Here is a 12,275-nt window from a genome sequence, read left to right on the forward strand (position 1 = left end):
CCGTGGCCTCCCTAGCAATTCTGAGGTTAGCTGAGGTTGCTGTTGGGGGTGCTGGAGGCTGGATTTGGGAGAGCAGCAGGAACAGGAAACCTTGGCCCCAGACACAGAGAAAGCTGAGCAGTGCTCAAGGTCCCGAACAGCTTCCTTGTGAGGTTTCCCTTCCTGGCAATCGTATACCCACCACGTGAAGAACACTTTCAGAAGGCTGAAGCTGAGAATCTGAAACGTACCTGAGGACGAGTGTGGTGTTCCAGCATGGTGAGCTGCACGTACGTCTGCAGCGTGAGGCCCCATCGACAGGCATCGCGGTACATCAGACCCTGCACAAGGGAGAACGCAGCATTTTACCTCAAAGAGCTCTAGCTGTAGGACTCTGGTCTCTTCAGTCACTGACAGGTTCTCATGAAGCCCACATGGGGCTGTGGTGGGGCCAGGAATGAACCCAACATGGTCTCAGGGCCCTCAGGAGAGAGTGGACAGGCACCGGAGCAGTGCTAGGACAACCAAGGAACAGCTGTGATAGGAGCCTATATAAAGTCCCCAGGGAACACTCACGCAGTCACTTGTGTTTGTGGAGTACCCTGCAGTCACTTCTCCACCCAGCAGTAAACGTGCACCTGTTAAACCTCAGCTTCTCCACTCAGAACCTTCCAGTGGCTTCCCGTTGCATTCAGAATGAAATCCAAAGCCCTTACCAAGACCCACAGGGCCCTAGGAAATCACTTCCATCTTCTCTTGTCCCCTAATATCCTCCCTCTGACTCAATGTGCTTCCAACCACAGGAGCCTTCTGAGTGTTCCCCCAAACACCCAAGCATGACCCTACCTCAGGGCCTTTGCATTTGCCGTGCCTTCTAACGGAACACTCTTGCTCCAGATATCTGCACTGCTCACTCCCTCCCTATGTGTAAGTCTGTGCTCTGATGTCACCTGAGCAGAGATGCCTTCCCCAACTATCCTACTCAAAAGAGTAGCCCCATGTCCATCATTCTCTCTTGCCTGTACATATAAAACGGACCATGTTCCATCTTCCACTTGCTAATAATCTAAAATTCTGCTCTTTTCCTTATTTTTGCTTTTGTTTTTTTACTCTTGGTGTTAACAAATGAAATTCTAGTGCTCCGCTTTCATCTTGCAGGTGAAAGAAAACCTGAGACAGGTTAGGAGAAAACGTCCTTCTTGTCTGAAGGCTGCACACACACCTTCCTGCATCAGAAAGCCGATTTGGATAAAGTGATGAACTGAGACTTTTCACAAAACTATCAATCCTGCCCTTCTTTCCAGAGTAGAAATGTGTGTCAAAATATCTAATTCTATTCGACTTTGTGTTATAAAACTGTCATTGGAAATGCTCCTTGTACCACGGAGACTCAGACTGCTGAGACTGGGACTGTGTCCTGTGAAATGTCACCCCTGAGCCCTAACATATGTCTATGACCTAACTGACCCAATAATCCAGCCCTGGTTTCCAGAGAATATGAATGTTTCTTTGTTATGCTCAAATGAGAATGACTGGCATTCCATCTTCTCCCACATGCACAAAGGCGAAACTTTTCATGTCTCTGAGAGTCTTTGCCTTATTGAAATAATATCCTTTTGCCTGGTTGAGATGCTTTCATAGCTCCTACCACCACCCGCCAAATCATACGCCAACCTGTCTTGTGCCTCCCTGCACTGGAATATGGAGGCCAAGGGAGGAAGAGCTTTGGGTTGCTTGCTGCCCCAATGTCTAGGACAGTGTCTGGCACATGAAAGGCATGCAGTAGAACTGGTAGAACGAATGAAGGAGTAAGCACCCACTAAGTGTGTGATAGGACACTATGTTCTAGCAAACAACCGTCAGCCAGGGTAGAGACAGTTCCTGCCACCAGTGGAACTCAGGGCCTACAGAACCACACGAGGAGATGTCAGTGGTGTTGCTAGAAATGAAATGACAGCACCAGCTCCCCTGGTCCTCCAGTCAGACCGAGGTCTGCCAGCAGTAAGACACCTCGGGCAACTTATTTGAGCTACAGTTCCCTCACTCGAAAACTGAAACTAATCATCTGTCCATCACGGGGCAGGAGCCCAGAAGCAACATCCCTTTCTTCACGTCCGTCTTCCTGGACTCAAACCCCACCCATCTCTTGGAAGCAGCCAGAGCAGAGCCTTGTGCCTGCGGCAGACAGGGGAAGGGACGCAAGCACACCATAGCCCCTGCTTGCTAGGCCCACCCTTGGGAAAGCAGACAGGGAGCTTCAGGGTGAGCCAGATTCAGCCGCTGGACATTGCCAAGTGCAAACCCAAATCAGAGGCTTCCCAAGGAATCTGGTTACTTAGAGACAGGTCCTGGGGGAAGGTCTGGGGAGACCTCGGTTCTAAGGAGTTTTTTCTAGGAGAGGGTAGGGGTAGAATTAGCGGCAGGAAATGGACACCCCTGGTAGCCAAGACGGACCACTTGGGATAGTTTGGGACAGCTGACGGGAGTCTCCGTGATCTGCAAACGCCCAGCCAAGCCTCAGAGACCCTTGACCTCAGAACATGAATATGCTGCCGTTTCCCATTTGTCCCCTCCCTCTTCTCCACCAGCCCAGGAAGAGCCCAGAAAAGGCCTGTGCAGGGAGGGGGCAGGCTCAGCACCCCCATCCCCAGCACTGAGGTAGAAGCTGGCAACCGTGCAGTAGCCGACACACCCACCAGAGGATTATGACCTCGGACATTTCTCCACCTGGGCACTGGCTCCTGTAACACCTGCAAGAAAAGAAAACATCAGAGGTCTGACATTCCTCAGGATGTGGGACCCGGGATGGACTGAAAGAGCTGGACAACCCTCTCTGCGAAGCCACAACTCCACCCGGATGTGGCTTTCTCACATGCCTTCCCAAAGGGACCTCACAAGTGTCTGTCCCTGCATGCAAGTCTGCACACATGCCACCTTTCCGGCGGCCTCGGGTGCTCCCCAAGAGCAAGGCAGTTCTCTTGATCTCTCCTCCGTGTGTTCCATCCCAGCCCTGACGGTCCCCACGTCGCTGGGCTGGGCAGACAGGGGAGAGAAGGCAAGAACTTGCAGCACTTCCAGCTGTCCTGTGAAGCCCAGCTTCCCTGCTTGGGGGCTCCCCCTCCCCTCCTCCCTCTGGTCTCTGCATTGGGCACGCTGACAGCTAAGAGTCACGATGCATTAGTTCACTTCCTAAACTGTGCCAGAGCCTCTCTGGGGTACAGGTATGTGCTGGAAAAGATTTAAATGGGGCTCTTGGGGCTAAGATTTTGAGAGTACCTGGATCCATCTGGACACCTAAAAGTGCATGTGAGCAGGGTCTATAGATCACAGAAGACCAAAGGAAAGCAATGCGTGGGACCCACGAAGAGTAACCTCCCCCCACCTTCCACACCTCTGTGCCTTTGCTCATGCTGTTCCTTCTGCCCAGTATGCCCATGTCACCTCATTTCACATCAACTTCCATGTCGTGGAAACTCCTACACATCGTTCAGACTCCAGCTCAAATAGCCCTTCCTCCGTGAATCATCCCCTGCCCCTCCCACGTGCCCATTCTGTCTGGGTCTTCAGCACTCTATTCCTGTCCCGAGTAGCATGTGCTGCTCTGCTCTGGTCACAGGCAGCCTTGACCTGTGCTCCCGCTGAGGCATTATCATGCAACACTAACTGAGGACTCCCTGTGCCAGGTGCCATGCTAGGCAAGAGCAAAACCACCTCGGTCCCTGCTCTTATGGAACTTTAAACTTGGGGCGCCTGGGTGGCTCAATGGGTTGAGAGTCTGACTCTTGGTTTCAGCTCAGGTCATGATCTCAGGGTCCTGGAACTGAGCCCCGCATGGGGCTGTGTGCTCAGCAGGGAGTCTACTCAAGATGCTCACTCACTCTCTCTCTCTCCCTCTCCCCCTCTGCCCCTCCCTCTACTCACGTGTGCACACACACTCTCTCCATCTCTCTCTCTAAAATAAATTAATCTTAAAAAAAAAAAAAACTTACTGGGAGAAGCAGACCTTATTCAGATCATCACAGAAATCACATATTTTCAAGCCCCAAGAAGTAGTCTGAAACAAGGATACAAAGGGACCGGAAGAATCCATACCAAGAAGGGTAACCCAGCTGGGGAGGTCTAAGAGCACTGAGCTGAGATCCAAAGGTTAAGTGAGGTCTTCCGAAAGCCAACAAAGCTCTCCATATTCCAAAAGAACCAAACAAGGGTGTGGTCCCCCAAGCCATCCAGCCAGGGCTGCAATAAGGCTCCACCACACGGGAGCACGGTGACCATGGCCATTCAGTTACCTCACTAAGCCTCTTTCCTGCTCTGCAGCCGAGGTCATTATTGTACCTACCTCCCAGAGACGACTCTTACAAGGCCAAAATCAATTAGACAACAGAATGAAGCCTCAACACAGTGCCTGGCATACAGCATTATCCCTACTAGGAGCTGACTTTCATTGCTGTGATTATTTCTGTGGTTGTTTCCTCGCTCCAGGTTCTGACGAGGGAACATAAGTGCCCCTAAAGTGCCAAGTAGAGTGCCACCACTCAGGAAAGGCATGTCAGGAGTCCCTAAGACCCCTGCCTCTCCAGGTGTGTGACTCACTAGGAGGACGCACTGGACACAGCCTAGAGTGATATTCGCAGCTAAGATTTGTTACAGGGAGAGGCTACAAAAACAAAACTGGCAAAGAGAAAGGGGTGCACAGAGCAAACTCTGCAGGGAGACCAGGCACAAGGTTCTCAGGAGCCTCTTTCAGGGGAGTCACACAGGAAGTACTGCCCCCCCCGCCCCGCCAGCAGCAAGCTGTGACAACACGGGTGAGGTGGCGTCTGCCGGAGAAGCTGGCCTGAGCGCAGCAGTTCAGGGTTTTCATCAGAGTTCAGGCATGTAGGCAGTCTCCGGCCGGCACCCGTAAAAATTCCAGACTCCCAGAAAGCAAGCAGGCACAAACAGTTCAGGCAGAGAGAGCCATCTCTATCAGTTAGGAAATGGTGGAACTCTCCCAAAATCTAAGTTCCCACACTCCAGCCAAGGGCCAGCCTTGCACACAAGACGCTCTGAGGACAGCGCTCTTGGGCCTGCAAACTTTTCTGCAAAGCAAGACGAGGGCTACAGAATATTTATTCTTTTTATCAAATCATATGTAAATCTTTTTTTAATTATTTTTATTTATTTATTTATTTATTTATTTAATTTATTTATTTGAGAGAGGAAGAGAGAGGAGGAGCAGAGGAAGAGGGACAAGCAGACTCTGTGCCGGGCAAGGAGCCAACGTGGGGCTCAATCCCAGGACCCGGAGATCAGGACCTGAGCCGAAATCAAGAGTCAGATGCTTAACCGACTGTGCCACCCAGGCACCCCTCAAACCATATATATCTTTAATAGAAGTAAAAAGCAAGAAGGGAAAGAAGGAAAGAAAATACCTCTAAATGTATGAAAATAGGAGGATCTATAGTAAAAAGACACAGACACAATTACCCCACTAAACTCTTCCAGGAAGAAGAGGCAGGGTCTTAGTGTAGAGGAACTTCTCAAATATCTGTGAGGTTATTCTGAGTGGCTGGGCTGTAAATAAACTAGAAATTATGTAAACTGGCCACCCAGGGTAATATCCCCCAGCTAGGACATGGATATCTCAGATGTAACACTATAATATTCCAGCCACTCTCAAGAGTCTGTAGACCCCTCCTAACCAGACCACAGGGAAATCTAGACCTGCACTGTCCAACACGGTGGCCATGAGCCACGTGTAGCTCTTACAAACTTCAAATGTGACTAGTCCAAACTGAGATATACCGTAAGTATAAACTACATTCCAGATTTCAAAGACTTGGTATGAAAAACAGTATGCAAAATAGCTCAGTGACGGTTTTTACACTGATTACATGTTGACACGATAACTTTTAGATACGGTATGTCAAATTAAATATTATTATATAATTATTATTATTTTAGCAAAACTTAGAAATTTCACATTACACATGTGGCTCGCATTTTATTTCTATGGGATATGGCTGGTCTACACCCTCTGTAAGTCACTCCATCAAGCTTTTACAGGTTCTCTCGAACCCGGTATGGAGGCCATACCTCAACGTCTGTTGTGTTGGAGAAGAACTCGAGGCACGTCGTCTTCCCGCTTGCAATGTTGCCCTCAACACAGACCTAACAAAAGACAAATGCACATGAGAACCAACAATCAAGCACACCTAGGGGGAGTATCAGGGAAGACTTTCTAGGGAAGGGCTCAGGTGAACAGCATAAATGATTCAGTCGAAGACTACAATGTGCACACAAAATTCCCTCCACAGGAAATTTCCACAGTCCCACCATGAGCAGTAACAAATGGACTCTCAGCCCTGGTGGCCGGCTCCAGGCCCACCACTGATGGCCACCAGGCCACTGCCCTCCAGGACAGACCCTCCTTTATGTTGCCTCCTAGGCCCACTGCCCACCCCCCAACTCTGCCCTTCCCTAGATCAGTCCCTCAGACTCTTAGGATTTAGGTCCAAGTGTCCTGCCTCCTTAACTACAGTCTAATGGCTTTGAGGCTGGGAATCATGTATATGGTCTGTAGTACGTCACTCACTGCTTTACCCAGAAAGACATGGACTGCAAAGTATTCGGACAGGAGAGGAGTTGGTGGAGCCCCTTGCTGCAGGACAGGCCATAAGATGGGTAACGTATATTGGTACCACATTCAACCTTGCCAGCTTAGCAGTGGCTCCTAACATTTTCACAGAAGAGAAAAACGAGGCTTGTGGAAGGGGATAAAGCAGAGAGGACAGTTTAAACCCATACTCTGCTCACACTAACTGCACTGGGAGAGTAGGCTCACAGCCATCAGGGTACAGTGACCTTTAAACCCAGACCGGAGGCACCCAGAGAAATGTGAGCCATGCATATGACTTGCCCAAGACACTGGGCCTGGCCAAGGAAAGAGACGGAATCCCATGTAGGCCTGGCAGACCCTTTTCATGACCCCAGGGCAGCCTCAGTCACACCCCATATAAAACAGGGGGTCACAGTGGGCCATCTCACCTTGCTCTGCCCACTATAAACTCTACCAGTCAGCCGTGAAGGTTTCCTCCTGCCTTGATCCTAACGGGTATCCAGGAGACCAATCACACTTCCAACAGATGCCAGGCCCCCCTCCAATTCCGGGGACCCGCCAGCTTACTCCCTCAGAATGCAAAACTGCAAAATAAAACTAACAGAGGGCACAAAAGGCAGATCCAATCAGGGCCCTAATGGATTTGATGTTTTACTGCTGCTCTTTAAAGGAAACCACTTTTTTCTCTTCCTAGAAAATGAAGAGGAGCTCAACTTGGACATTGTTCTGCATAGACTTTGTTTCTTTCCTGTTCACTGCAGGAAACATTATTTAGATGACACCTTCTTCCAGAAGTTCCTGTTCCTATTCTGTGATGGTGATTGACTTCCTGGTTGCAGGTCAGCACAGACATTCCCTAACTACCATCCTGTGTGACGTCCTCTGGGTACTTCAATTCGTCACCTCAAAACCCCTACATACAGCTTCTCTTCCTGTTCCAGTCCTTGGGAAAGGCTGCGCCATCCACCCCTCAACACCCTGGGTGTCTCCAGCCCGCACCCAGCAACTCAGCAACTCCTCCGGGCCCTGCTTCCCACTCATCTGCATAAGCTGGCCTGTCCTCCTGGCCCCCAGTTAAGGCCTCTATCCCACGTGGCTGGAAAAGCCTCCCCAGTGGCCTCTGTGCCTTCCAGTCTGGCCCAGCAGTGCCCCTCAACCCCACCCACGGTCCACCACCATCTTTTCCCGAGAGGCAAACCAGATCACATCCAGTCCAGTCTTTCAGTGGCTCCAGGTGTTGGGACCTGTCTCCAGTCCCTCCTCACCAGCTCCCTGGGGACTGGCCTGAGCCTCAGGCCTGCAGTTCTCTTCCCTCTGTGACTCATATTTGTAGCTCCCTCTGCTCCAACACTCCTTCCTCCCCTTTTCCTTCATCTCCCAGGAGGCTTCAAAGCTCCCCAAGGTTCCCCTCACTGTCCTCTGGAGGCCCTGCCCCCTACTCACAGCCCCCAGAATCACTGCTGTTCTGGGTCCACCACGGTCCTATTTATTGCCATCTCCCCCATCAGACCAGGGACTCACTAATAACAGGGACTATTTGGTCCCCAGGAATTTAGAGGATTTGAATGCTTAAGAGCAGGCTTGGGCCGAAATGCACACTCCATACCACTTCTGATGGACCTCCTGCGAGCCTAAAAGCCCCCAGGATAGGCCCAGCTCACATCAGTGCTAGCTCGATCATTAATAGCACAATAATGCATCAATTCCCAACCAACTCAACATAATACCCCTTCTCCTTCTACGGTGCCTGTCGTCAGAACCCACCCCACCTCTCATTTCCATAAAGCCAAGTGTTTCAATCACCAATCCTCTCTGCGTGACTTTACTCCTTCCTAAGCCCTCTCCATCACCCCCAAATACCCCACGGGGCTTGCCCACCCTTTCTGCCCTCTGTAGATCCCAGCCAAGGTATTCCCACCACCACCCACCAAACCACTCTCTTCTGAGCCACAGAAGCTACCGACTTCTAGCTTCCTCAAGGAACTGAGCCTCTGGATTGACGGTGACCAAAATGTTGCTCCCCACCCCAGCCAGCTAAAGTCTCCAACATCCCCATGAACAGGAATAGTTTGGCCCTCTTTGACCTTCAACCTCACACCAGCCCCAGTTCCACCCCATGGCTGGCATCTCAAAGTCGCTACACTGGCTGAAGCCATGTCTGTGGACCCCCATGGATTCTCTCTGATACCCCCACCCACCCACTAGTCTCAGCAATGGAGCAGACCTTTTTCTCACAGCCAGGCTGCCACCCACTAACCCAAGGTGAAACCAACCTTCCCCACACAGATGAGCATTTTTCAAATCCTTTTGTAATCATTCATCAAGCTGACAGTCCAAATCTACCTACAGGCTTTGAATATACATATGCTCCTACCTGTGTAGACTCTTGATAAGGACATAGCAGAACCTGGTAACAGGTGTCCTCTGGGAAGGGGGTCTGAGGCCCAGCGGTGGAGATAGACTTACTCATCCCTGGAGATCCTCTTATATTTTTGTTTTTTACGATGTGCACATATTCCTTCACTCCCCTCAGCTCTCCCCGCCCCCATATATAATCCTCCCACTCTATTTATATATATATAATCCCACACTGGTGAGTGCACATAAAAGAGGGACTTACCACTGATTTTTTCTCTTTTTCATTTTCTCTATCTTTATCTACAAAAGAAATGAAATCAATTTTTAAAGTCAGTTTTAATTCACTCTTCTTTGTCCAATTTTTGGAAACCACCACAAAAACAATAATGTTTATGCTTACTCCCTGGCCTAAAAATGTCTTCCAGTGACATCGGAGTCCCTCCACGGGTGGATGAAGGCAGACCCGCCACTGCCGTCTACCTCCATGTGACACTGTGCTGCGTCTGCCTGGGTCCTGTTGGCACCTCTGGGCCCCAACTGTGCTCAGCTTTTTTTTTTTTCCCCCCCCGCTTAGTATATCACACTTTCCATTTTCCACCCATTTCATATGTATGATCCTCACAGATGGGTCCAGCAAGTTAAAACACAGGGTAGCCTCCACTGGCACCCCATGGCCAAGAGTGGGCAGCGAGTATGTATTTCCGCCCAGGGCTGACACCCTCGACCCACCCACCACACAGGTTGGGTGTTGCCACCCAACAGCCCGAAGCCAAAGAGCACTGTAACTGAGCTATTATGATGGTGGATCCCATTTCTGAAAGGGCAAGTGTCCACTCCCAGTGGGAGGAGGAAGGCTCCAAGACGCACCCACCGCCAGCTGGGGACTGGTTAACTGCAACTCCAGGCCTCTGTCTGTCTCCCCCCAGGCCATGAGAATCCGACCTAGAGCGGGGCCGGGACGAGAGCAGCCCCCGTTCGCGGGGGGGGGGGTGGGGGGGGGGGGGGGGGGTGTCTTTCTGCTCTCTAGAGGGATCCCCACGGCCCCACCCGTTCGTGACCCCCTGGCGTCAGGGGCAGCTGACAATGACCGCCATCGCCCCTCCACGGCCCCGCAGCCGCCGGGACAAAATCCCGGCGCCTAGTAGTTTCGGGTTCAGGCCGGAGGGCGAGGAGGGAGACAGGCGGCCACTGAGCGCCAGGCGCGTGCCGCCAGAGATGGAACAGAGAGACGCGTTACCGCGAGGCCAGGCCCGGCGCTGCGCCCCCCGCGTCTCCGGGGCGGGGCTCCCAGGCCCCTCGCGCCGCAGCGCCCGGGCGACCCAGCTCCACAGCGGCCGCAGCGGCATAGCCCGGAGGGCGGATCCGACAGCCCGGCTTCCTTCCTGCGCGAGTCAGCGCGACCGCAGCGGACCGCCTCCATCCCCGCGCCGGGCGCCGGGGCGCCTGCTGGGGCTGGGCTCTTAAAGAGACCTTGTCGCATTTCACTCTCTCTCCGAGAGGGAAAACAATTCAAGGCGAGGGCTGAGCCGGTTGCAGCCAGGAAATCTTCCCGCTAACGGGACGCTGGCAGAATGAACCGCCGACTTGGCAAGGTTTGGGGGATGGATGGCCAACAATACCCGCAACTGGTTGGTTAATTATTGGAAATTACTTAATTGAGCACGTGTTCTATCCAGGCACCTAGCACACACTTAGGGTGTCATTTATTCTTCCCAACAACCCTGTAAGTGGATATTGTCACTCCCATAATCCTAGCTGAGCTGATCCTCCGAAACTTAGGTAACTTGTTTAAATTGATCAGAAGCATTCATCAAGGGGTGAACCTGAAATTCAGGCCATCTATCTTGCCTCACAGCCTGCACTCTTTCCTCTAACATTTCCAGGGTCTAGACTGTACATGTACTAGATGCCTCAAGAAAGTGTTAAAACAGCAACAACAAAAAACAAAACAAAAACACAGAAAAAAAAAACCACAAGGACCCAAAATGGAGTTGCTTATGCTAAGCCCCATCTCACCAAACCAAGACTTAATTGTTTTGGCTTTCCCAGAAATGGAACCTTAGGCCGGTCCATCAGGAATGGCCTAGGCAATCAATACTAGTTAGGTAATCTGCTTGATAGACTCCTGCCATTCCCCCAAAGCAAAGTAACCTTGCAACAAACACCTAGGTTCTTTGCCAGTGTAATATCCTTGTTTCTGCTTCCTTTTGCCTATAAAAGTTTTTCATTTTGTACAGCTCCTTGGAGCTCCTTCCTATCTGCTAGAATGGATGCTGCCCAAATCAAATCAATTTTTGCTCAAACTCTTAAAATGTTTAATATATCTCAATTTATCTTTTAACAAAGGCGCAACCAATATTCCAACTGAAAGACAACTGGGGGTGGGAAGAAAGCCTGTAAATCTCACCCATAGTCAGGTAGCAAAAATTTAGCCCAGGTGTGAGGTAGGTGGGGTATGTATTACTCAACAGGCCCAGGCCCTGAAACCTAAGCTGCTGCGCTAAGAACTGTGTGGGCATGCCCATTCTAGGGCTTGGGGGGAGGGGTTTCCTACCTCTCAAAGGAGTGCAAGATGCTAGCAGTCACCTCTAAGACAGAGAAGAGGAAATCATTTGCAAGAGGGTCCACGGAGTCTCTAGATCTGCTACCAGAAAGCCACAACACCATCTGGTGCTTTCTGTATTCTCTGCCACAGACCCCGCATTATCTGCCACAAACACGCCTTCCATAAACTTCAGGATTAAGTTCAATATTTTTCTGATTTGGGATGAGGCTCTTGGATCAGACTGATCCCCAGGGGGCAGGGGCAGGTTATGAGGCCCAGGCCGTTAATTCAGTCTGCACATATTCCACATCTACTATGTGCCAGACCCTGGGAACTCTGCAGGGAGAGAAGCAGACACAGGCAGATCCCTGCTTTTCTGCAATTTATATTCCTAAGATATAGCAACTTAAGATATATAAATGCAGTGAAGAGAGGGTGATGGTGGCTGCTCTAGACGGGGTGCCCAAGGGAAATCCTCTCTAAGGAGTTTGTATTTGAGATGCTCATAGTCCGGGGTAGCCCTGCAGCCATCCTGAACACCCCCCCCTCCAAACTTTCCCTGACAGGAAAGCCTCTACGGAGAGCTGAAGAGCAGTTGTCCTTGGTGCCGGGCGGCGCTAAGAGGGGACGGCCTGCGTGCCCCCCGCCCCCCGCTGGGTCCGCAGAAACGCAGCAAGCGAACCACAGCAGCCCGCAAAGCTAGAGTGGCGAGCGGCTGTTTCCCCCTCGCCAGGCGCATGCGCATGCGCGCGAGCGCGAGCAAGGACGTGCGCGTGCGCGCGCGAGGGCAGG

The 12,275-nt window shown here is 51.3% G+C and overlaps 1 protein-coding gene across 9 annotated transcripts in view; it reads right to left on the bottom strand.

Moving 5' to 3' along the window:
* TK2 (thymidine kinase 2) overlaps positions 1–12,275 on the bottom strand; it is an 87,096-nt gene that overhangs the window by 22,325 nt on the left and 52,496 nt on the right. For 6 of the 9 annotated variants that reach the window (XR_855841.3, XR_004619088.1, XM_034638773.1 and 3 more), the window contains 4 exons: positions 9,201–9,238; positions 6,058–6,132; positions 2,676–2,729; positions 231–320 (listed from right to left, as the gene is read on the bottom strand). Coding sequence is in view for 7 of the 9 variants with exons in the window: in XM_034638773.1 (XP_034494664.1) it covers positions 231–320; positions 2,676–2,729; positions 6,058–6,132; positions 9,201–9,238 (257 nt within the window). In the remaining 2 variants the exon portion in view is untranslated. Of the gene's footprint in view, positions 1–230; positions 321–2,675; positions 2,730–6,057; positions 6,133–9,200; positions 9,239–9,338; positions 9,775–9,805; positions 10,358–12,275 lie in introns of those variants that run through there. The other 3 variants (XM_011223888.3, XM_019798829.2, XM_011223889.3) reach the window with 3 other exon arrangements.

This window comes from Ailuropoda melanoleuca, chromosome 12 (assembly GCF_002007445.2).
Source record: "Ailuropoda melanoleuca isolate Jingjing chromosome 12, ASM200744v2, whole genome shotgun sequence".
Lineage (NCBI taxonomy): Eukaryota > Metazoa > Chordata > Mammalia > Carnivora > Ursidae > Ailuropoda > Ailuropoda melanoleuca.